Source organism: Notechis scutatus, chromosome 2, assembly GCF_049901735.1.
Source record: "Notechis scutatus isolate UNSWTSFEM ecotype Mainland chromosome 2, rNotScu1.2, whole genome shotgun sequence".
Taxonomy (NCBI): Eukaryota; Metazoa; Chordata; class Lepidosauria; order Squamata; family Elapidae; genus Notechis; species Notechis scutatus.
In genome coordinates, this window is record NC_142010.1 from 191,246,602 (window position 1) to 191,273,878 (window position 27,277).

The window sequence follows — 27,277 nt, forward strand, 5'->3', positions numbered from 1 at the left end:
CCTCTCTCCTTCGCTGCTTCAAAGTTTTCTTTGGGAACAATGTTATTTTTTTATAGTTCAAATTCCAGGGTACCTTACATTATTGCTTTTTCAGTTTAACCCGGTCAACCAAAACTTTCTCTTCTTATCTTTCTCCTGCACATTCTTTTCTGAGCACCGCTGCAACCGCCTTCGGGAAAGGGAGTAATGGCCAGCTGAGGAGGAGAGATGCGGTTCTCCTCGACCCTGCTGGCAGTCTCCCCCCTCTTCACCACCTCTATGGGATGGCTTAGTCCTGAATCCAGCCGGCTCGGGGCGCTCCGGCGGCAAGCACGGATTGAAACCGCGCACGATCATGAATTTCGGTCTGTCACTGAAGAAACTCAAACCGGAAGCCCTAAATATACTTAAGTATTGAATACATGTATCTGGGTATAATTGGTTTTGATACATAATAATAGTGAAAATATTGATAATATTAGTTACATTAATAATACATAGTTATAATATTATAAATATTAAAATTGAAATTATTGACATGTTAGTATTTGCTCTACCATATATATAATCCTTCATGATTTAATTATTCAATATTTGAATGTACAATACTAATAACAATAGTAATATCATTTAAGTATATGTAATAAAATCATCTTTCAACTTTTAATCTTTACATCTACATATTAATTTTAAAATATTATATCAGAATATGCATAATAATATTTTTATCTCCCAAATTTATGTTGGGAGTTAATGTATTATAAAATATATGCACTGCTTAAAGAATAAGTCATTTATTGAAATATAAATGTCTCAGCAAAAAAAAAAAAAATAAGTGGTTGAAAATACTGATGCTACTGGATACAGTCTCAAGTATAATATGTGAGGATAACCTTGAGAGAAAAAGGGAAGAGATAATACTAGGAAATGGTTAAACAAAAGACAGGGAGTTTTCACAATACCTTCATGGTGAGATGAAGAAACTTAGGAAGGACCTGTGAAATTTTAATAAAATTATTCTAAAAAAAAGATGAACTTGACCAAACATGAGTGTGAATGCTTTTAAGGCCTAACTTGTGACAGTAAGAGTGACCAAGCCTCATTACTTCCATATTAATGGTTTTGACCTTCAAAGCTCTACATGGGGAGGGAGGTGTTACTTGAGGAAATTTCTCTCTCCCCAATTTCATCTGCATGTCCAACATGATGTAGCAAAGTTTAGCAAAGTTTATTATCTTTAGACATTTTTAGAAGACGCCTACTTGCCTATCTTTTATCTATTTATCTAAAAATACATTTAAAAGGTATTTGTAAAACTACTGCTTACCTTATATAATTTTAATTCATATATGCATCAACTAACAAGACAATATAGTCCCAATATGTCCTAAGTACATGCAGGAAGAAAAGAAAGCCTGAAGATGTTCTTGCAGAATGATTACCGTATATGCCGGCGTATAAGACGACCCGGCGTATAAGACGACCCCCCAACATTTCCACTCAAAATATAGTTTGTTATATACTCGCCCCTCTTCCGCACGCCTTCCACTTTTGCACTTTTTTTTTTTGAGGCACTTTTGTCTACCGTGGAAACGAATCCCGTGAAGCCGAAAGGAGCAGCCAGCCTTCTCCCAGCTCCCAAGGAAGCGAGGCTCGCACCGCCCGGGCTCCGCTGAGGTATCCGGCTGGGGCTGTCAGGAGTTGTTACCGCTGGCGCGGCTCCAGTCCCGCGTTGCCTCGGGAAGGGAAAGGCAAAAAGGAAGAGCTGCGGCGGCGCTTTGCAATGGCAGCAGCGGCTCCTGGTTTTGCCTTTCCCTTCCCGAGGCAACACGGGACTGGAGCCGCGCGGAGCGCGCCAGCGGTAACAACTCCTGACAGCCCCAGCCGGATACCTCAGCGGAGCTCGGGCGGTGCGAGCCTCGTTTCCTTGGGAGCTGGGAGAAGGCTGGCTGCTCCTTTCGGCTTCACGGGATTCGTTTCCACGGTGCGCAAAGTGCCTCAGCCGCGGGCAGCCGCAGTGCTTCCCAATTACTATTTGCCGGCGTATAAGGCGACCCGGCATATAAGACGACCCCCAATTGGAGGCATCTTTTTCAGGGCAAAAAAGTCGTCTTATACGCCGGCAAATACGGTACCCATATCTAGTGTTTGAAAATTTAATTCTAGGTAGAGTAAAAAACAGAAGGCAGACTTTCTTTTTTTGTCATCATGGGAGAAATAAGATATAACAAGTTCCAGACTAGAAATTGTAATAGTTAGAACAGTTATTGGACAGTTGTATTAAGAAAGCCATGTGGCTTTGAATGAAGATCTATGCCAAATCCCTATAAACCTCCACTTCACAGATGGAACACAGCCAAGGAAAAAGCTACACTAAGATAATTTTCTGCCAACACGGGAGTCTACCCAGGAAAGCAGTGTCATTGTACTTACATTTATATCTTTATCTCCATTTACACTAAAACACACCAGATTAGAAGAAAATTTACTATGAATTTTTAAACTGGATGGCTTAGACTACAACCCTCTAACAAGTATAATGTGTTGAATGTTTGAATAAATTAGAAGACATAGCTGTCTACTTAGCTACTTTCAATTTCCAGATATCTAGAATATATCTTAGGAAATTACATCTTAATTTCAGGAATAGCACTGCTAAGTTTCTTTACTTATATAGTGGGACATGAAATGCATAGTTAAAAAAATAATCCTGCAGTGCTTACCTTTCCACAACCAAACTGATTGCTTGAGTAACATCTGGGTTTGCAACCTGGAGACGTTTCCATAAAGACCATACAAATTCTTTATCAGCCTTAATAAAACAAAACATGAAAAAGATTAAAGATGGCAACACACCAGTTTTAGATGGCATTCACTACTACTGATTGTGGTATACTCCTGGATTGCTTTTGCCAGTGGTAAGGCTGAAATAAAAATAAGAACAATAACAATAACAACAACGATGATGATGATGTATCACAAATACCAGTGACTGGTGCTAATGGTTGATACGGGTTGCTCCCAGGGTTCTAGATACTTAGTTGATACCTAGAATGCTGGCAGCAACCCATATCAACCATTAGCACCAGTCACTGGTATTTGTGATATATTTTTAAATGTTCAGTTGATTGAGTTTCATGTTTAATGAATAAAAGAGATAATAATAATAGAAAATAGTATTGTCTTCTCATGAGATTCTTGGCTACTCAAACTATGAAAAAGCTATTTGGAGTTTCAAGGTTGAATCTTGTTCTAATACTTCCTCATATCCACATACATATATTGGGAAAATCATCTGGAGATGTGTCTAAAGTTTCAGGGTTAATTACTAAACAATTACTGAACAATATCTAAACGGCTTTAATGAAACAAAAATGCTAGAATATTCTATTAAATATTATTTTGATTATCAAAATATATGGTTTATTGTCATCTGATTAAGAAGTTCTACAGGATTTTACTTTTTGCATATATGTTATAAAATGTTTCACACTATTAAGTCTTAATAGCATATCTTGAAACTTGTTCTTAGGTTCTACTAATATCATCTGAAATAAAATTGCACTTCTAGTCTGAAATTGGCAGAGCCTAGGATGTATCAATCTTCAATGTATCCAAGGACTACTCAGCCTACCAAGTGCATGTTAACAGAACAGAAAGGTCATCGGAAGTCTGTCTTGAGCAGTTAAAAATATATCTGTACAGGTATCATTTGGAAGTTCCCCCAAATTTTCTTATTAAAAACAAAATTACTCACTCTAGCACTGCATGTCAAAAACAGAATCTGCTCACTGTGGGAACGTGTATGAAAAATGGAAAAAGACAGACATAAAACATAAAATTTAGAATGGTTTGACAACTATATTGAAAGTGAGATGCTCTTCCCACTACTGCACAGCAAAGCATCTGCAATGATTGCAGGTCAAGTTTCATACCAAGAGACAATTTTGAAAGAGAGAAACAATGGAATAGTCTTTCACTCAACAGTGAAAATAATTATACCTCATCACCATCATGTTGACATGTGGCAATAAAGTACAACTAAGCACCTGTGTCTTGCTAATACTAAATATGGTTCTGCCATCATCATGGGAAGAGAGTAGATTCTGTGTCATATTAAAAGGTATGCTCTCTCAAAATAATCTAAATATTTTGTTCATAATGTGTAGACACTAATTTTGTAATAACTTGGCCATTCAGACATCAGCAGTTGAGCCTTTCCCTGGAAAGTTTTGAGCAGATTCTCAACATACACTATTTCTGATGGCTCACTCTATAAAATAATATTGAAGATAACCATTACTTTCTCAATTTAAAATATTTACAGTGTTTAATTACTAGAATAATCAACTGACACAAACACACTTTATAGGAATCACTAGTTTGAGTTCATTTCCCCTGGGGCAGAGTAATTCTGCTACATATAATTATGCCAAATATAAAGATACAATAGATTGATTATTGACTGTAAAGGTGAAATGCCAGGGAAAGGAAATGAAACACAGAAAGATATTTCTTTTTTTAAGGTATATATTAAATTCACACAAATTTTCTATTCTTCATGCATGTCTCTACCTCTGCACATTGTTTTGGGACTATTAGTTAAATCTAGCTAAAAACTGAAACCCTACATTATAAGGGATGGAGGTGGGGGTGAGATATTCTGATTCATAATGGATTTGCTGCAAAAGATCCAGCAAATGTTATGTGCACAAAATGTGATTAAAAGATATTTATCCACAGTTCTGGGCTTGGTAAGGATAAATCTGATAAAAAGAAACAAATGCATAAAATAACTACCAGTATTACTAATTGGAGGGCCCAAACATGACCATGAAGAGAGGCCTTGAAGAACATCATATATGAGCTGGGACACACTGTGTTTACATGTTCACACAGGTAGAGGTAATAGATTTCTAAAATTGAGTGCAGATCAAAAATATACTGTATTTAAATATGTGTATTACTAATTTTCTGCAAGAGACACTAGAAAAATGTGAAGCATTATTTGATGCTCTTCTAGTTCTGTTTCTAGATGAGCTGTTGTATCAGGAAAAACAGAATACTGATACCACTTTCTAAACTCGGGACCAGAAGAGATTATTTAAGTTTCTCTCCTGCTTGGTCTGATAATTGTAATGCCTCATGAGGCCATTCACATATAAAAACACCTGCTACTGCTTCTCCAATTTTCTTAAGAGTTCAAAACATACTTTGACCTTAATCTTCTTTAAATCGTAGCTGACAAAAACCTTCTTAAGAACAGAGTAACAGCATGGAAGCCTTAGGCAAAATCTCAATGCCCAGTCCCAAGACAAATCTCACGCACACCCAAAATATACTAAAGCAGTGTCGCCAAGTCTGGAATACTCTACCCGACTCTGTAGTCTCTTCCCCAAACCCCAAAAACTTTAACCTTAGACTGTCTACTATTGACCTCACCCCTTTCCTAAGAGGTCTGTAGGGGCGTGCATAAGCGCACCAACGTGCCTACCGTCCCTGTCCTATTGTTTCTCTTATTCTTTTATTTTTCTTATATGTACCCATTTCATGTATTCACAACTATGTATACACTTATACTTATTATCTTGTAAACAATTGGCAAATCAAATAAATAAATAAATAAATAAATAAAGTGATATCCAAGAAACTCTAAGAATATGAGCCAAGGATTGAACCCTATGAAATCCAGATATAATTCCAGGTCTTCAAGAAAGCAAACGAGTAAGGAATCTTTGGAAAAAATCCTAATGAATAAAATACTACAGAAGGAGAACTTACCCAGACTTGGTCAAATAAGCAAAGTTTCCCACTCAGCTACTGATTAAGTAGTTGTATGTACTGTAGATTGATTTAAAAGTATGGTACAGAACTTGTAAAAAATTAAACCACCTTTTATGGTAGAAGATAGAACATTTTTCAAATACAATGCTTACAAAGTAACAAATTGTTAAATACTCCTCAAAATTATCTGATAATCTTTCAGCTATTAATAAACTAAAAACAAGTATATGTGTATGCATATAAGTATGTATTCACTCTGCCCAAATTGAAGTTATTGCAATTTGCCTTTCTGTCTAAACTAGCTGCTGAGGTTTGTACATACATGTACATAGAAAAAGTGAAGGACATACTAGGCTGAAGTGAACTGGTCTATATAAAAAATGTTATGTTTAATAGAATGCTGTGAGCATGTAAGAAGGAGATGCAGTGGCTTAATGACGCTGGGGATAGTCTCAGCTCTAGCAGTTCAAGTCCTAGCTCTGCGTGGTGGAGTGAGCTTCTACCAGTTGCCTCAGCTTCTGTCCACCTTGCAGTTCTACAGCACATTCTATGTGCAGGCAGTCAGATTCCTGGTGGCTCTGAACTTTCCTGGTTGTGGCACCCACTTGCAGGGCAGTTCCAAGAATGGAGGAGGTTTTGGGTGACACTGCAGGAAGAGCCAATCATCTTTCTCTCTGGTGCAAAGCCAGCTCACCCTCCTATGGTGCACTCTGGGAAACACGTAAATGTTTCCTATAACAGGGCTAGTATCTTGGCAAGCAAACAACTACTCTGCAATAGGATTGTTGTCTCCTGGCTACTGTAATAATGCCATACTACTACTACTACTACTACTACTACTACTACTACTACTACTACTACTGCTGCTGCTGCTGCAGCAGCAGCAGCAGCAGCAGCAGCAGCAGCAGCAGCAGCAGCAGCAGCAGCAGCAGCAGCAGCAGCAGCATGTAAGAAATAATACTGGACTTTGGTTGTATTAAACATGTGTCAAAACTGAACAGGATTGCCTTTAGCATTAGAACAGATGCTACATGTAACACTAAATCACCAATGTATATAATATCTTCTCAATCTTACTGGAAATGACTATGTGAAAGCTTTGACTCACTCAAACCATAAAGGTAGTCCTCCACTTACAACCATAATTGGCCCATAATTAAGGTTGCACATTGTTGAAGTTAACAGTCAAGGCATCACATGACTGAATCTGATTTTTTCCCGATGTCACTTTACTGTAAATTCATATAAAATTAGGAATCCATTGGTTAGGTATTGCTCCAGTGAAGACCAGTAAACACACCAGCAAAGTATTGGGGAAAAATGAAGTATGTTCTCATTTAAATATCCAGAAATGAATTAGAATTATTGCCTAGTGAAAATCTACTTAGAAAAAGGCCTGCTTGTTTCAAACATACAGTTTAAGCATACATTTATTCTTGTGTACAGACAAGACGAAAATAAAAGTCTAACAGCACAGCTGACTGTATTGTTTATAATGAAAGATTGAGAAAATTAGTGAAGGATATATGAGTAAGAGTAATAAGAAATTCTGAATGTGAGATGGACCATTGTTTAGCAGTGTTAAGAGTAGATCTTGGGAAAAATGAACCTCAAAGAAAAATAAGAGTGAAAATACAATAAAGAATGAAAGTACACTGGCAGCAAAAAAGAAAAAATATGAATCCTATATGAAAAAGGTATTAAAATACATTAATTTCCCAAAAGAATTAATGGAAAATGGCTGAAAGGAAAGACGATATAAAGTTGCTTGAATCACAGTGAAAAGAATTGTGTTACAAAGTGCCACAGAAATTTGGGGAGTTAGATGGGAAATACGAAAAAGGATGCTTGGTAGAATGATGAATGATAAAAGAGGCTGTAGATGTGGGGAAATGCATCTAAGATGATGATTGCTGCAAAAAGTGATGTAATATATTGTACATTTGGTATAGAAAGGGGAAAAAAGAGCTACAATTAATGTATTGATAGAAATAAAAATGTTTTCAAATGGGATGAAAAAGGCTAAACACAAGAGCCTCCGACTGAAAGAATCCATTTAAGAATAAACTATTTGGGCTATTTCAGATGAATGAAAGGATTATTTTAGAGAAGTATAAAGTAATTACAATGATATGCGAAAAATGTAAATGATTATTCAGAGATGTATCAATGAGAATAATAACTTATTATATACTTATTAAGAAACTAAGATAAATGTAGGCTGAGAACATGCCAAGAGTTTCCATGAAAAATAATTTTGAAAATTTTGATTTGCAGTAGATTAAAAATGCATCGAGGAGTACACACCTGAAATTAATTAATTATGTTAAAAGTTGTGTTTGACAATAAAAATGAAATTAACAATTAACACACATATGGAAATTTTTTTTAAAGCAAATAGATGAATTGATATACCATTAAAAAGATTATGCAAGGCTGTTTGGATTAAACTCCGTAAAAGGTATCTAGACATTGAATTTAGCACAACTAGAAAAGGATTTTTATTCTGCAGCACAATACTGCTACTTAAAAACATCTGATTATCCTCTGTCCATGACGGAAATGTCCTTTTAACGGAAATGTAATTTAACTACAACATTTCTTTTTCACACCTTTCTTACAGTTTATGAGACAGTGTACCACAACTTGATCAAACAACTCCTTTAATTTCTGTTAGTGTGCTTCGTTTTTCTCAGGTTTCGTGCTAGATGTTATTAATTGGCCACTGACATAATCAAATTTCTATTTACAATTTATTTCCTAAACAGATGAGGAAATGTTATGGCACATACATGTTACTATGCTGAGTCAAAGTGCATCAAATTCAAGATGAATGACCAGTGACAATCTGCCCAATTGTTTCTATCCTTCCTATTTGATCGAGTAAGAGGGGCCTGCTCTGGGTATTGTCAGTTAAGTATTGGCTGTTTGTGTAGCTTTTCCTGTTTGCTGTGTGTTTTAATTTTTGTATGTGTATTTGTTTTTGCTTTATTTACTTTTCATACTGTATGTATGTAGCATGTTGCTTATATTAAAAGACAATAGCTCGATGTATATGCATTTGTAACCTTTGTCCATTCCAATTTCCATTAATGAAACAATTTATGCTGAGTTTCTGCATAGAGAATAAAAATTCTTTTAAATATATTTAAGAATAAATTGACATTGTTCCAAATCTGTTAGATTTGGTCTTAAAAGTCTTAAAATCTAATCATTAATATATTCCTATTATGTCATAGATTAAAGTGCAGAATAACAAACTGAATACTTTAGAAGTAAAGCTATGCAACATAGCAACAGGATTCTATAATTTGGTCTCAGACTATTTTTGTTTCCCACTTCCCTGTCCACAAAGTTGGCAAATGTCTCAAAGTAAAAAATGTTGATATAATTTAGTTAATGCAAACATTTCATTTCATACAAAACTAAGTCATGATTTGTATCTTTTGACATATTTTCTTATTAGAAAAATACATCTTGCAGAAGTTGATAGAGTTGGCTGAAATGGCAAAATTTACTATTTTAATTAAAGAAAATAATATAAGTACTTTTATTTCCATATGGAGACCACTTCTGAACTTTGTGCTTGAAGTGGAAAAGAATGAAACTTTGATTTTAGATTTTACCAATTAGACTGATATCTTTTATAGAAATGGCTTGTTCAAATTATGAAAAAACAAGTTGTGATTTGATGTTAATGCCTTATATTACTGCAACAGAGAGAGTCGAAAGTCAATGTTTTTTTTTCTTATTCTCCCTCACTTCTCTTCCCTCTCTTCCTCCCCATCGTTTTCCTATTTACTTTCATATTTTGTATCTTATTTTATAACTCAATAAAAATGTAACTATGATATTCTATTTTGAAACTGTGTATTTAGTAGTATGTCTGAACTTGAATCTGTGATTAAATTTATTCACACTGTATTTGGAAAAGTCATATTAATAAAATTTAGCTTATTTTATTAATCCATTAAAAAAATCAATGACCTGAACCATTTCCAGGTTCAGGTATAGCAATAAATCATAGATAGTTAAAAACTGAATTTCAGCTTCCTCACTGCAGTGCCAAAGACAAGATATTATAGAAAACAGGGAAGAGCCATACATACATTAACGTTTAAATGGAGCGTATCTCCAGTTTCATGTGGCCTCCACACAAATGTTTTGTGGCTTGGAGATTGCCTTTCAATCTGGTAGAACAATCGCTAAAATCAACAGTGTGGTTTGTATCCAGTTTGAAGTGGGAAACACAAGAATATAAACTCTAGAATGGATATAACACAGATTTTAAAAAACAGAAAAACCCAACTTATTACCAAAGCCTAAAGAAAAATCTCAGAAATTGTAAGTTCCACCAACATGTTTGTGACATGGAGCCAACTATTTTGCAGCATTAATCCCCCTCCCAAAAAAGGACTCATCCCTGTAATAGGACTCTAGTAAGTACCATGTCCAACCACAGCTTTAATCAAGCGTTACTTCATCCTGAGGGGAAAAAAAGTATAAATGCTAGTCTCAGTCTCTGGCTCTCTCCCTCCTTTTTGTCACAGAAATACCACATAAAGGGTGCACAAATTCAGGTCATTTATAGAGAGCAAAACAATATAAAAGGATCTAGGGGTCATCTCAGTTGGTTCACCCCATATACGGTAGCCTGTGTCCCCTCAGTAACCAGCAAGTTTATATTATTATCTAAACATAATTATATGTATATGTATTTACTGAAGAAACTATAGTATCACTGCACTGAGGTCATTTTTGTTTGTATCTGATTTGTACCATATCCTTTAAAGCCTCCAATTGCAATTATGGAGCATCAAGGACTAGAAAACCCCCAAGATGGAGAATGAGAGGAGAGGAGAGGGAGAAAATAGTCTATTAAAGGGCTCATGCTTTTACATTTTACTCTGATCTGACTTAGCACTGAAAGGCAGAATACACTATGTTAAGCTGTGTCTGAATAGGTAGATAAATTATATGAGTGAAAAACTTGGCAGGCTCAACTCTGTGCAGAAGTACAATGTGCTCAGAATGAGCAGAATGAATCAAGTGAATGAAGTAATTGGCAGACTACTTGACTGAGATTTTGTCAACCATTTGTATGGAAGGAATTAAAAAGTACTGTGCTTAGCCGTATGGATGTATAAAAGTTTGGCTTTTGGAGGTTCACTGTTTATAATTGCTTGTTTTGATCAGCCACATTGGTAAGATAGACATATGGTGATGTCATCAATATACTCAAGCATCCAATTCTGGGGCATCTAGCTGGAATAGTGTATTAGAAGTAAACCAAACAGTATATGGTATTTGGTGGAGGTTTGATACTATGAATTGTCTACCCTTGCTAAACAGAAAGCCTAGTTCAAAAAAAAAAACAAATCTATCAATTCGTTGATAATATGAATGCAGAAATGTTAAATTATGCCTATCCTCTGAATGTTCTGTAAAAAGAAATTAATTCTGCAAATTTGAGTGCCTCTTTAGATATTATTACGTGCCACTGTTCCAACATAAATATGGGAGGAAGAATAAATCTTAGGTCTTTTGGATTATATAGTATACTTGGATTTCAATAAGGCATTTGAAGAAGTAGATCACAACCTATATCTTTGTAAGCTAGAAAAATGTAGACAACATCACCACAAGATAGTTTTTTTGAAACTGGCTGACAAACTGCACTCTACATGGAGTCCTTAATGGAACTACATTTTCATTGAAGGAAGTAAGCAGTGTGGTATCACAATGTTCTGTCCTAGGCCCAGTACACTTCAATATCTTCATAAAAGATTTAGATGAGGGAATAGAAGAACTCATCAAATTTGCAGATGATATTAAGGTGGTAGAAATAGCCAATACCTCAGAAGAGAGGCTCAATATCCAGAAGGATCTTGACAGATTTGAATACTGTACCCTATACAGTATAACTAAATGAAATTCAACATAAAGTTTTACTTAGACAAGAAAAAACAACTGTATGGGTACAGATTAGGTAAAACTTGGCTTAATGCCAGTAACTGTGAGAAGGATCTTGGAGTGCTAGTGGACAATCACTTAGACCAGGGGTCCCCAACCACCGGTCCCCGAACCGGTACCGGTCCGTGGATCATTTTTTACCGGGCTGCAAAGCTTGAGCGCCGCCATCTTATTTCAACGGCGTTTCCGGGGTTTTGGTTGCTTCCGGGTTTTCGGTTGGAAAGTGCTTCCGGGTTTTCAGTTGGAAAGCGGCATTTGGGTGCTCACGCCTTAGTTTCGTCGAAGGGGGGGGCGGCTTCGAACGAAGAGCCGTCCCGATGGCAGTGGAGTCTCGCGTTACTCAGGTACCGGTCCGTGGAAGAATAAATAATCGTGAAACCGGTCCCTGGTTCAAAAAAGGTTGGGGGCCACTGACTTAGACTATCAAATATCTATTTTAGAACTGAAAATTTAATTAAGCAGGTCAAAAGAATGTGATCTTTTAGAATGTTACTATGTAGTTTGACATTGTCTAATCCAGCATTTGTGTATTCCAGTTTTTCCCCCATACAAGTGCTCATATATTTGATAATTCCTAGTCATAATGCTGACTACTTTTCTGAATGTCTACTTCCACCACACCAATGAGGGAGACTATACTTTAAAACATAACAGGTGTTAAGAGAAAACTAAATCATGGTTTTCTACATAATCATTCACTAATATGCTTATGAGGAAAAAGGACCAATTCCAGACATATTCCTTTTCTCAAATGGGGAAGAATTTTATGCTGTCAGTTTGTCATGAACAACCAATGTAACTTACATGAGGGAAGCACCCTACTAAAAACTTTTGAGCTAATGTTGTCCGTGGCTGTATTTACAATTTGGTGCTGAATTGCTTCCATCAGTATTTTCTAAAGGTAATACTGGAAAATATTATCAGCCTCAAAATAGTATCTTATGGAAGAGCCTCTGATAAACTATATTACGATGAAAAGATAAAGGATATGGTTTTATAATTAAATTATAAATTTAATCGTGAGCTGGATAGCATTCAACTGTTTTCCTAAAATGCTCATACAGTATATGAAATTGCTGATCTCTTAATAAAAATATGCAACTTATCACTAAAATAAATCTTCCTAGCAAAGGACTGGAAGGTAGTCAATGCAGCATCGGTTTTCTTTGGTTTTTTTTAAACAAAAGAGATCCAGAGGGATCCACATAATTACACACCAGTCAGTCTAACATCTGTCCCAGATAAATTCATGGAAAACAGGAGATCCCCAAGGATTTATTTTGGTACTGATGTGATTTAACTTATTCATAAATGATCTGGAATCAGGAGACAAATGGGTTTGTAGATGACAGGAAATATTCAGAATATCAAATGCATCCTTTCAAAGGGATTTCATCATATTATCTGACTAATATTGAACATTAATAGATGCAAAATTATATTAAATATTAAAAGTATTGATTAAATTGATTGTGTATACTAAAAATGTTACTGAAAAGGAAAAGTTAGGTGTTAGCTTTAGAGATGGTTAGGAAAAGGACTAAAATAGCATTAACACTGCCTGATGCTGGCAAGATAAAAGTGTTGCATCAGTAATACTTATTTAAAATAAAAATAATTTTGGTACATAATATCAATTTTGTTAGGTAAATAAAACTATTCTTTCATAGTACTAAAATTTCAAATCAATCTATTTAATTGGAAGCAGATTCAGAACAGGTAAAAATTACATTTACAGAATCAGTGAAACAGTGTTCTGATTTTTTTAAAAAATCAGATATGATGTGTTACTGACTTTTGGTCTTAAAATTTCCAAGTTTAGAAGCCGTTTCTGATCTGTTTGCCATTATTAGCCCAGGCATCAAACTATGTTTTAGTTACATCTACATCTTTGTATCAATACATCTCTATATCTTTATATGTTTTCCACCTTGAGTTATTTATAACAATAATATAGGTAGAATATAAATAAAAATATTGTATGGGTATATACACTTAACAAAGGACAACTGCATCTGTCTGACCACTGACATAATATTACACAAGTAGTTTTTTGTCTAGAATCAATAAAGTACATTTTAGAACTTCATACAACCAGACAACTAAATAGCAGTCAGCCAAGATTTTCACACATTACTGAAGTTAAACATGAGATACTTGTCATGGCTGTTTAATCCTTGGTCTCCAAAGTCCTTGTCAGGCACATAAAAGCAAGATAATTAAACTTTTTTTTTTCAAATCAGACTAATACAGAAAAAAATGTAGCTAACATACTAAACATAAATGTGCAAAAATATTTATGTGACCAGTATCATCTTCAAATCCAAAGAAAGCATAGAATTGCAGAACATACACTTGATCTTTCTGGAAGAATAGATCTTTCATCTTAGATTTGAAGAACACATTTTCACTCCAAAAATAATTATTCTGTTGAGCAATCATTGGTATTCAGATTTTTCATGTCAGTTGTCAAACACCTGACTGAAAAATATGGGGGAGGAGAGGTGTTCAATTTAAGATTTTTACAAAATCCAGGCAACACTTTTTAGCATTTAACATTTTTTTACTTTGTTATTATATCCTGAGAGTAGCACACCTGATAGTGTGACATCAATCAAGTATATAGGTCAAGGACTATCTGTGTTAAAAAAAGCAAGACAACTTTCTACCTATTACAAATTCTGTGGTGAGAAAAAGTACTTGTATAAGCAAGATGCATTTGTGCCATTTTCATAAGAGAGCAAACATTTCAGTGTTTTCCTTGGTTACTAGACTCCTTCAGCTGGTTGACCTGTATTTGACCAGTCTTGTTAACTGGCAGGACACCAGCCAGTCTTTAACTGGCAGGCCTTTTCTTGATCAATTTCATTAACTATCAAGGCCTAGGAATATAGTAGATTGGACCAGAATTCATTTATACCCATATGGATGAGATAAAAAAGGAAGAAACTGGTTGCTCTTATCTAGGGGAATAGAACAAATTGAAAATTTTACAACCAGAAAATTTTTATTAGTGCTTTGTGAATGTCCTGTCCTAGAAACCCCCAATACCAAAATCTTATTAGAATGAATTCTACGTTCAAGGGTTTAATTATTTTGTGAAAAGTGGCAATGCATGAGCTAATCACAAACCATAATATTGTGAGCAACTCAAATACTTATACAAAATATTCTGAAGTAAAAAAACGAAAACTGTGTTGCTTTTTAAAACATTGGGATTTTATAAAAAAAGAAAGGTAACAATATTGAATATCTAGCATCATGATCACTATTTGCATATGTTTAAGCCTCAGTTTATGCATCAGCCCAAAATATAATATTGCTTGATTCTGGCTTGTTGTATGTATTCCTTTTTCCAAACTTTTTTGGGGGAAAATGCATCCTGTGTCCTATTTGCCAAATGGAAAAGGAGTGGAATATTTTTTACTGCACGATAGAGAAATATCCTGTCTTATCCACACCCATCCTTTTGGCCGTTCGAAGAGGGCCTGAAGATCTGACTCTGCCAATTGGCCTGGGATCCCGATGGGACATGTCGTGTCATACCAAAAATGATTAATGGACTCAAAGAAGATTCTACCTCTATCCCATGTGTCCCTTGCTTCCTTTCTCACCACCTCTGTAAATTTTAAGGTTAATTTTAATGCTAATATTTATTATTGTGATATCTTAATGTTTTATTCTTTTCTTGTTATAAGCCATCTAGACTTGCTGTCAACTCATAAAACATTTTGTATACACGTTTATAGTTGACAACAGAAAGAAGGGGGGGAGTTTCAAAGAGCAGGCAGCAGTGTGGAATCGAAAGTACATTCCATTCATATTTTCTTCAGAGACTGATTAGGTAGCTGAAGCTTCTGCTGTGCAAAAATCTAATTGGAGAGCATGATCTCTTGGCTATGGATGTGTTTCGTTGGATGGTACACCCAGAGGGGTGGGGTGGGGAAGCAGGATCAAGGGTGACAGTGAATTACGAATCTCAGAGTCGGCTACGCCCAGGCAAATGCCGGACATAGAATGTTAACTTCTAATAAATCCTTTTTAGTTTTGGGAGTGTGGCTCGAGGCTCATGATTTAATTGGAGTAATTCCTGGAATCCTGACACTTGCCCCATAGCAAGATGAGTGGCATGTAAATTTCATAATGAATTATTACAAGAAACTTCACTTTTTATTACATTGTAACCATGTACTAGAAACACTTTGGAATATTGTTATCTTACTTTGTTGAATAACTACAATTTACCAGTTTACATAACACATTAAGCTAAAATCTAAGCATATTATTTATTCAATTAAGTAATATCGTGCTTTGATTATTTTTATAAATAACTCAAGGTGGAGAACATATCTAATACTGCTTCCTCTTATTTTCCCCACACCGACCCTATGCGGTGAGTTGGGATAAGAATTTAACCTGATGGTTAACTAAGGATTAAACATATGCAACCTATGGCCATGCTACTAGATAACAGCAATGTAACCTATTCCTAATAGTTTTGAAATTTCAGCATGACATTCCCTTGGATGAACTTTGGACCAATGAACTTGTTAGTGTAATTCTACTATAATCTATCCCATGGTATTCTAAAATATGCAAGAAAGCGAGATACCAGTGCACTTCTTTGAATTTCTTGGGAAAAGGGGCAAATAAAACAAGAGATATAAATGTTCCTAATAGGTATTCTGAAGTATATTTGCCATTTTTAAATTTTCCTGTTCACACAGATATGATCCAATTTCACCATTATTATGCGCAGGTGATGCCCTTCTATCAATTATTTAGAATCTTAGAAGTAGTCACTTCCAAGTTGTGGAATTCACTCCCTGAGGAGTTGCATTAGCCACTATTTCTCTCTGCCTTTAGAAGAGCTTTTTTTGTCAAGCTTTTATCATGTTAATGAATTCCAACATTAATTTTAATTTATTATTCAAACTCACTATATATTAGTTATTGTCAATTGTATATCATATTTGAAAAGAAAGGAGGAGCACTGATGGAATAAATAAATATGAATTGAACTCCTTATTTGTGTTTGCCAAACCTCAATGGTGCCAACCTAAATACACCTTTAACGTTTTTTATTCAAGTGAAATCTATTGGATCCAAGATAGAAAGTACAAATTAGAATTGTATCATTTCACTGCTTATTGTGAGAATGTGTACATACTTTTGGAATTTGTCTTTCCATCTGACAGAGCTTAGCAAACCAGTTTTGCTGGCAGAAGCTTAACGGGGGGGGCGCGTAATTTCCCCCTATTTGGAGGATTGTGTTGAAGGCTGAGATGGAATGAATTCAGAGAAGGGCTATCAAGATGGTCAGGGATCTAGAAACCAGGACATATGAGGAAAAGCTAAAGGACCCTATATGTTTAGCTTTCAAAAAAGTTGACTGGTGAGTATCATAGTAATCTTCCAATATCTAAGGGACAGGAATGGCTCTATTGTTTAAAGCCAGAGGGCAGAACCAGAACCAGGAGATTAAATGACAAGCTAAGTCAGTGATGGCTAACCTATGACACGTGTGTCACTCGTGACACGCCGAGGCACTTTGACTGACACGCCTGTTGGTGTGGGGAAAACCTGCACATTTAGAGGCTGCCTGTGCTCTGCTCCAATCCCTGCTCCCTGCTTGTTGCGTGGAGGCGTGGTGTCACCGCTGCCGCAAGATCTTTGCAGCAGAGAACCAGTTTTAACCGCCATAAACTGAGGTTTGTCAGTTTTATTACCTCAGGAACGCTACAGGAAGAAAGGAGATCCATGAGGTTCACAGCCCTGTAAGGTGGCCTTCCGATCCCCACATCCTGCACCTGCAGCCCTGAGACCAGGGAGACGAGTTTCACAGCCCTGTGTGATCACCCCAGCCCAGTCCGTCATAAACCAAATTATTGATATTTCTTGAAGTGACACACGACCCGAAGAAGGCTACACTTTTTCCCGATTTTCGACACACCAAGCTGAAAAGGTTAGCCATCACTGAGCTAAGTGGTTCAACTTAACTCTGAAATTATCTGTTGCTTATGTATTGACTTCCTCACTGAAGTCTATATGTCAATATGAAGCAAAATTTTGTAATTGCTACTGGTATTAGAAGGCTCTAGGCTGGATTCCTATGCCGGTCAAGGCCATGGAATTTCTATTTACCTATTTTCTTAATATCTTTTTTGAATCTAATCCTATCTTTATAGAGAGCAGCTAGAACGCCATCATTAACTTTCTGTAAACTGCTTGCTCTTTGTTATTTCATTTATTAATTCGGTACAGCTGCTCACATCACAAAAAGTGACTCTGAGCAGCATGATGGGCAAAGTTAAAAGCCAGAAGGACTACCAGACAAAGCAGTAGGGTTTTCTCTCTCTTTAGAGGCTAGATGGCTCTACGGCAGAGATGACTTGCTTGCGTCAGCAACCTAAAAGAAACCAACTCTTTTGAGGGGTTCATCATTGTGCTGCGGGGAGGGGGGACTATTCTAGCTGTCAATGCTAAAACTGTCGAAACAAGCAGGTCCCCCTATCCAGAATAGGAACATTAATATTAATATACTATATATGAATATATATTATTGATTTTATTTCTCAGTGTGTGTGTATATATATAATTAACACATATTAAATTAATACACACACATATGTATAATTTGTAATATTAATACTGAGTAATAAATATTAATATTTACTATTCAGTATTACTATTATACAATAGCAGTATCACAATAGTAATACACACACACACACACACACACACACGTATGTATAAATACTGAGTAATACTGATATACTAAAGCAGGGGTCTCCAACCTTGGCAACTTTAAGCCTGGAGGACTTCAACTCCCAGAATTCCCCAGCCAGCAAAGCTGGCTGGGGAATTCTGGGAGTTGAAGTCCTCCAGGCTTAAAGTTGCCAAGGTTGGAGACCCCTGTACTAAAGAGCCTAGGAAGATGAAGCCACAGGTGAGGCATTGACAGACACCTAGAAACCTAACGGGGAAGCATTTAGTATTTATCTGGAGTTTCATAACTGGAAGTCAGGCTTAGGAATGTCTTCCCCTTCTTCCTCGCTGTGCCCCGAGAGCCGTGAGTAGCCAAGTCTCTGGTCCTCCTCTAGGCCAGGGTCTCCATCCTTCCCCCTGGTCGGTACCAACCTGGCACTGGTTCAGCTCCTCGGTCAGGCTCCTGACTTCTTCCTCCAGCACAAAGATCCGGGATGCTGCCGCAGAAGCCGGATCCTTGCGTTTGGAAGAAGCCATGCTTAACTTGGACCGCGCTTGGATTACCCTAAAGATCACTTTTCACGCGCGTGTTTACCGACTTTCTGTGGGAACCGGGAGGGAAAGCGACTGGGGTAACTAACAACAACGGGGGGAGAAAAATAAACAAATCTTCGCTGACCGCCCAACTTAGGCGCCATAAGAAGATTACAAACGCTCCCGAGAACCAATGAAACAAAAGCTTTCCCCAAGGCACCGCCTTCTTCTTCTTCTTCTAATACCCACCCCAACGTCCTCCTCCTTAAAAAAAAACAAAAAAACATTCATGTAAGAACATGCGGGTGGCGCTGTGAACCACAGAAAAAAGGACGTAATGTCAGGTTGTCGGTTTAAACGAGTGAGCGGCAAAAGGCGGAAGTCAAAAAGAAGATGGTGGGGTATTGGGTTGTTGTTTTTTAGTATCTTTATAGGGCATGCGCAAAGCTTTCCCGCCTAACTGTTCCGCTGTTTTTAGTTTGGGACGCGGTTTTCGTTTCGGGGATTTGTCGTTTGAAAGTCATTTGCTTGCGAATCCCGCCTTTCTCATCGGATGGTTTTCGCCTCAACCAAACGTCTGTTAAAGCAACAAGCTACCGTTGCCTAAGCAAAAAAACATGAGTTGACAAGTTGCGTCCACAACTTTAGCGGCTTGAGTTGTATTAAATGTATTCTTCAGGACGTCATTGTGCATGGACCTTATTTTACATTCGGTCCCCCAGAGCTCTATAGTTGATTGACCCATTCAAAAGTCAGATTAGCTTGCTGCACTTCTACATCTTTTAAGAATAACAGGGAGTTTCAGTGATGTAGCTGAAACGATACTTCTGGTAGTTCAGGGCAAATACAGCTAGTCCTCGACTTACAACAGTTGGTTTACACAAAGGTGCTTTTTCAGGAGGCAACTGGACTTTCTTGTTTTTTTCTTTTGAATACATTTCGCTTCTCATCCAAGAAGCTTCTTCAGCTCTGACAGGATTAGTAGGGAATGTAAGAGCTGAAGAAGCTACTTGGATGAGAAGCGAAACGTCTTCGAAAGAAAAAGACCAAAAAGTCCAGTTGCTTCCTGAAAAAACACCTTTGGGACAACCATGACCTGGATGACTGAGAATCTCTACAGATTTTTAACAATTTCATGACCGAAGTTACAACGGCACTGAAAATAGTGACTTATGACCATTGTTCACACTAATAAACATCCTCATGGTAATGTGATTTACAATTGGATGCTTGACAACTGACTCATATTTATGATGGTTGCACCCCAGCTCTGCAAAGGGAGAAAACGATGCCATACATCACGTGACTGCAACATGACACTGCGAGTTTGACACCTGTGTTGTAAGATCTAGTGCAGATCCATATTAACAGCATCTATTGATCTATTTGTTTGGTAGGCAAATTGCTAGGGGTCTAATAGCAGATCTATGATGTTCTTCAGGTGGGCCAACTCTAGCCTTTCAAATATTTTCATAACTACGGATTCTTCATCCTACATATATGTCATAGTACCAATCCTAGAGGGAGACAGTCAGCTGGAGATAATTAAATGAAAGAAAAAGAATTCAGAATTCAGCTCTGCTGGCAAAAACATTTCTTCAAATTATCAGGGGAAGAAATCAGGACAGATTGGGATGTTTGTTTGCTTTTTTTCAAATAGTCAAACTAGAAGTAGGGTGAGGTTTGACCTTGCACAGTGTGTGTAGGCTGTCACAGAAAATTTAAAAATTTGAGAACATTACCTGACATAAAGGGGATTGGTTGGAAAGTGGAACAAGTTAGAATTCATTCTCAGGGAGTGAAAAGTACATGGCCACCCAAAAGAAAAGAACAATGCTTTTTAAACTTAGGTGTGGACTTGGAAGGGACAGCTAAGTCCACGGCCACCCAAGCTTCAAGCATTAACCAGAGGACATCAACAGTGAGATGAGGCCTTTGGGGATAGCAGCTGGGAATGTACACCCACACATCACACCATCCAGTTCAGGGGCCTCAATACAATTCACAAAACATAAGCTTACCCTATTCTCTAGATTTGGGGAGCAGAAGAGTATTTTTCACTACAAGCTATTTCTCTGTAAGCACTGTTTATACTAGAGAAAGCCATTTTATCAGAAAAGGACAGCGCTTCAAGGATAAGAAAAAGTCTGCCCAAAGTCTATTAGCTAACAAAAGTGGGAAGATAGGGCCCAGAATATGAATCTTAGTAGGAAGAGAAATGGTAGGTTTCCTATGTGCAGCTACACATGAAGCTGGGTTTTTTTTTTTTTTTTTTTTGTATGTATGGCTTTCTGATTTCATTAATACAGTTTGCTTATCTAATCTTTTATTTGCTTGGGCATGTCAAGCTGAGAAAAAAAAAAAAGAGTGTTTTCTGGACATCCCTATTATGAAGTCTTGACAGCTTCTCCCTAAATATTGGACTCCATAGCACGTTCATTTTGTATTCCCTCCTCCTACTTTCCTCAAAATAGTGGCTAATAATAAAATTCTAGTTAACATTTTGACATTTAATAACTGAAAACTTATTTTAAAAACTCATGTTTATACAAAACACCCAAAGTACTAAAATCTAATTCTGTAACAAATTGGTTTAAGAGCTGAACGAAAAACATCTTTACCTGCCTGCAGAATTTCCACAGAGAGAAATTCAGTGGCTGTAGAAGTTTATAGAATCTAGAAGCAACCACCAAAAGATCCGTTTTCAGATTTCTGACGAAGATGCTTTGAACAATGATGGAGCACAGAAAGAATCCTAAAGCTTCTGCTTCTTCATGTGGTTGACTAAAGTCTTTCAAAGTATAGGGCTTTTTAGATTATAAACAGTGCCCAGAATTATATTTGTACTCAACAAACTTGTTCCGTCAAGCAAATTTCATATCTTGGTAATTGATCCTAGTTAAGAATCTGCAGCATTCTAGACCAGCTGAAGTGTCTAAGCACTTCTGGGAGGGTTGTGACTCAGTTTAAAAAATCATTCATCTTTGGCTGAGCTGGCAGAAAACCACCAACATAAAATTTGCAGTTATCGGTAACAGCCTCCATCCTACTTCTACAACTTATGTTCTGGCTCGCCCCTGAAATGTGGTATCTTGGTTTCAGGTGCACAAGACATGTCCAACGAAGCCATTTTTAAAATGCTTTGACTTTACTGCTTTCCCCCTTTCTGAACATCACCAGCCAGTGGGAAACCATCGCTATGATGGGTGGATGGTTTTGGCAAAGTTTAGCTGTCACTCAAATCTCACTACTCCCTAGACTCCTCCAGAAAGCCAATCAAATGATGGTCTGCCCAATAAAGCAGGAGGATTGTCCCATTTGTTAGGCAACATTTATCCCTGCCAGTTAGATGTTCAACAGCTGGAAGAACCACCAATATTGCAGTAACCATATCCTACTCCTTCCTCATCCTCCACCCCAAAAAGATGGGTCAGAATAAAGTGCTTTGGATCAAAATGGAAGGGGCAAAGCTGAAATGATCAACAGATGGTAAGAAATCCCCCCACTAAAAAAGCCCCACAGCTTAAATGGGTTGTGGTATTTCAAACAAACTGGCAGCAGGACCAATCCAAGAATACATGAATCCAAGAGCTCCTTTTGCAGATGCAAATGAGAAGATGCTAGAGAGTCTAACTAATATAGCACAGATTTAGTTCCAGGGCCTTGGTCTACTTAGTCATGACCAGGAACACCTGGAATGAGTTACTCTTCAATTATGTTTCCCTGATCCAATCCATTTGTAATATCAGAATAAATTAGAACTTTAACAGCTTCTGTAGATTTAGGTAGAGACAGAATTGTATGTGATCAACATATTTATTTATTTATTTATTTATTTATTTATTTTGTCAAGTGATTATAAGATAGCAGGTATAAGTATATACATAGTTATGAATACATGAAATGGATGCATATAAGAAAAATAAAAGACACAATAAAAGAAACAATAGGACAGGGACGGTCCTATGCACACCCCCTATGCATGACATAGAACCCGACAATTTCAGAAAATGCTGCAGCACTTTTAAACTGTAGGAGAGCCAGTTTAAAAATGTGAAGCGTGCAAACCAGCACCTGCATTTTCTGAGGAGAGCACATCTTTGTCCCTCTATCCTGGCCATTTTTTACAGAGGCAAGGTTGAGAGAGCATTTTAACAAACTGCATCACTGTTTGGTTTGGTGGCAGCAGTGCCTCAGATAGAAAATCCATTCAGAGAGTGGTAAGGACAACCAAGAAGATTATAGGAAGCTCGCTTCCTGTTATTCAGGATACTGCTTATAAGCGCTATATGCTTAGAGCTCAAAGCATTGTTAGAGACCCCACACATCCACTTCATGGTCTGCTTCTGTTGCTCCCATCTGGGAGGAGGTTTCGAAGTATTTCTAGAAGGACTTCCAGATTCTGTAACAGCTTTGTTCCCTAGGCCCGTGATGGCAAACCTATGCCACGCATGCCATTTCCCCCAGTACGTGACAGTCCGAAAGAGCCCCACTGCACATGAGCGTGTGCCACTGCCACCCGACAGCTGATTGTCTGGTATCTGGTGTGCATGCGCGGGGGGTGAAAGTGCGCAGGATACATGCGTGCATGCGCACAGATGCGCAGTGCACTCTGGGGGTTGCAGGCGCATGCTAAGACTGCAGGTGCAGGGGGTGGCAGCACACATTGCCTTCAGCATGGGAGCCGAAAAAGGTTTGCCACCACTGCCCTAGGCCATTGGTCTAGTATACTCGCAAATGTATATGTAACTGTAAACATATACATCCGAACTAGACTGTTATTTCTCTGTGTCATATATGTGGGTAGGTGCATAATTTTGTATTTATTTATTTATCTTGTCATGTTTATGTAGTGTATATTAGAGGTGGACAATAAAGTTATTCTAAAGTCTAAGTCTATAGTTTAAGGAGTACTATATTAAACAAGATCTCTCCAAATTATAATTTAAATGCTATTAGGCAATGATTGTGATTCTGTGTGATTTTATATGAGATTGTAAAAAAAGCATATTTTGTGTACCAGTTAATAAAAATAGAATCCCACAGTACAAAGGAGATGGGTGGGTTTAGGAAGTATTTGAAGTTTAAAAAAAAGTCTTCTTAGTATAGTCATTCATCTATACTTTAATGCAACATTCTTTAGTGTTAAAACTCTTTAGTGTTAAATTTACAGTAAGTTATAATGTGGCTTGGTTCTGGTTTACAACAATGTGTGTAACTAGCCCTTGGAATTTGTCAGTAGTGATACATGGCTTAGCCTAATGTGTGAACCAGGCCACTATGACTTCCACAAGCCATAACCTAGTGCTATGTGTGAATATGTAGAATTCCACTCATATATAGCAAGGCAATTGACAGAATGATGCAGTGTATTAAATATGTATCTGGGGAAGGTGACCTTTCTCTTTTAATGAGGAGAGGTTAGTACTTTCAGGTCCAGAGCAGTATTCCTTTTATACCTCAATTGCAGATGCCACATCTGCAGAAGTGCTCAAGGCCAGGAAAGCCAGCTGTATTGTGGGAATCTGTTCACAGATTGTAGTGGGTTTTTTTTTTTCTTTAGCTGACAAGAAATTCCATGGAAATGCCTCGATAATCAGGGGAATTACATTAAAGGAAACAGTATAGAAAGAAATCCTGTCTGCTTAAACTGTTTTTAGATCTAAATTACATAGCACCTCATTGCTCTTAACCCTGATAATAGATCTCTTGAATGACATCTTCTCTGATTCCAAAATGATATGAACAATTTAGATACTGAACATAAAGGTCAAGAAGTAAGATACATTGTGTAGCTTGTATAATTTTACAATTTAAAACTTTTTTCTTGTTTGTTTTTTTTCTTTCAATTACTGAAAATATGAACAATTTTGGGTTATGGGTTTTTTCAGCTCTTTCATCTCACTATAGCACATGATGATATATTTTTAAGCCAAACTCCATGATATTGTTTTCATACATAGTCAATAAATAAAACTGGATTAAGCTATTTGTAACTATCAGTGCTAAAGAAATTCTCCCCTTAAACCAGTGTAGTTCAAGGGCAGCCCCAAAGCATATCAGATCTGTTAAGTTTTGTCATTAAGTTTTGTAACAAAGACAACTGGATGGTGAATTGAAATGAGTAGTATAGGCAGTCCAGGACTTCTCAATGGGGACGTCACATTTCATACTGCACAGTCCTATTGACTCAAGGTTGAATGGGTAGCATCTTAGTGCAGTATGTTTGAAATAGATAGATAAACAAAGGAATCATGAGCTACCAATTAGTAGTCCCTAGCTTACAATATTTTTCTACTGTGGCTCCCAGCCAAAAGGAATGGCTGATATGCTTATGGATAAATCCAGAGGTGCCCACTGAGTTCCTATACCCCATGATAATTGATAGATGGGGAGACAGATAGACTCATGTGTATACAAAGTAAGAAACCAGAATGTACAAAGTAAGAAACCAGAATGTACAATGATAATTGATAGATGGGGAGTCAGATAGACTCATGTGTATACAAAGTAAGAAACCAGAATGTACAAAGCACACATTTCCATGTTTATCTCCAGGAACACTTCTAGTCCGGAAGTGGATCCCATATCTTTTTTGGAAAATAAAAATGGAGCATAGCTGTAGACCAGTGCTTTATTTGGAAGTATACAAAAAAGAGACAGAAGTAAATAAGGATCTTATGGTACACTCCTTGATGCTTCCTTCAGTTTGATGTGGAGCAGTGGTGGGATTCAAATTTTTTTTTATTACCGGTTCTGTGGGCGTAGCTTGGTGGGCGTGGAGTGGCTTGGTAGGCATGGCAGGGGAAGGATTTTGTAAAATCCCCATTCCCTCCCCACTCCTGGGGGAAGGTTACTGCAAAATCTCCATTCCCTCCCCACCCCACTAATCTGCTTTCCAGCTCCGTTCTCCTGTGCAGGGCAACAAAAGAAGACCCAGCCGATCAGCTGGGACTTGGGAGGCAGAGAATAGATGGGGGTGGGGCCAGTCAGAGGTGGTATTTTCCAGTTCTCTGAACTACTCAAATTTTCCGTACCGGTTCTCCAGAACTGGTCAGAACCTGCTGAATACCACCTCTGATGTTGAGCCATTGAAGTACACTTGTCTGTAGTTATGTAATGCAGAGTAGACCAACCGAGATCTTCCATGAGATCCCAGGATCTTCTCTTTTTAAGATCTTATGGGAGACTTAATATAATTGCCTTGCTGAAGTTAAGGTACACTATGTCTGCTACAGTCAACAAAAATTGACATTCTTTTAAAAAGGGAGATTAGCTTGACCAGACTTATACTTGATAAACCCATGCTGTCTCCTGCCAAGTATTGCATTCTTTTCTAAACTCTTACGAACAAGTCTGCTTAATAATCTATTTCACAGTTTTGCCCAGTGTCACCATAAGGCTAACTAAGTGCTTTTTAATGTCCTTTTTGAAAATAGGAACAATATTTTCCCTTCTCTGTTCTCCTGGCACTACATCCATCTTCCATGATTTCTAAAAGAACATAGAAAAATGCTTCAATATAACATCCACTCAGCTATAATTCGTCTAGTCTGAGGAAGAAAACAAGCAATACAGGGATTGAGAAGATCTGTGCCATTGCTATCACTTCTTACTATCCTACCATCTTCAAGCAGAAAGAACACTCCCTTTTCCAAATTTCGGCTGACAGGACGGATCTGCACTGCCAGGTTGCCCATTTGGAGAGAGGCAAAATAATCATTGTTTCTGGATAGCAAGACTGGACAATATAGTCAGTGGTTTCTATTTTGCATTGTGAGCCAATGGGTTGAATAAAAAAAAAATGCAAGTTTACCAAAGCAGCAGTGAAACAGTTTTCCTCTCATATCAATTTACTGACATGAGTGTCAGATAGAAAGGATGAATGATTCTCCTTATTTCTCTTCATTTTTGAAAAGCTACAGTCAAAAACAAAAAAGAAAAGGTAGGAGGAGGCAAAGAACATATCATTTCTGTTCTTTGCATATAGTCTCCATTCAAATTGAGATGGAATTTGGCTATTAAATGAAAGAAAGGAAAAGGAATATAAGTGTGTAAGGAAAGGTAAAACTGGCTCAATGGAAAGTCCCAAATTTTCCCTTTGGGATTGGCTATATAAATTGTCTTCTAGTAATTGTTTCCTTGTCTACCAAGGCTGCAGGAGAGAGTTGAGCCCTCTTGTCCAAACCACTTTGCTTCTGTTCTGGAAATTTTACTTCTTACCTAACCTTCCAGCTTGTCCCAGCGGCTGCAGAAAAGGGGGAAAATAATTAGAGAAAAGGAAAAAGGGGTCAATCAA

The 27,277-nt window shown here is 37.2% G+C and overlaps 1 protein-coding gene across 1 annotated transcript in view; it reads right to left on the reverse strand.

Annotated features, from left to right (window-relative positions):
• CNTLN (centlein) overlaps window positions 1-19,375 on the reverse strand; it is a 197,859-nt gene extending 178,484 nt beyond the window's left edge. Inside the window, exons 1-2 of the mRNA XM_087957652.1 lie at window positions 18,877-19,375; window positions 2,703-2,791 (exon numbers count right to left, since the gene is read on the reverse strand). Coding sequence (XP_087813778.1) covers window positions 2,703-2,791; window positions 18,877-18,981 — 194 coding nt within the window. The 5' untranslated portion in view covers window positions 18,982-19,375. The remainder of the gene's footprint in view (window positions 1-2,702; window positions 2,792-18,876) is intronic.
• Between the last annotated feature and the right edge of the window lie 7,902 nt (window positions 19,376-27,277).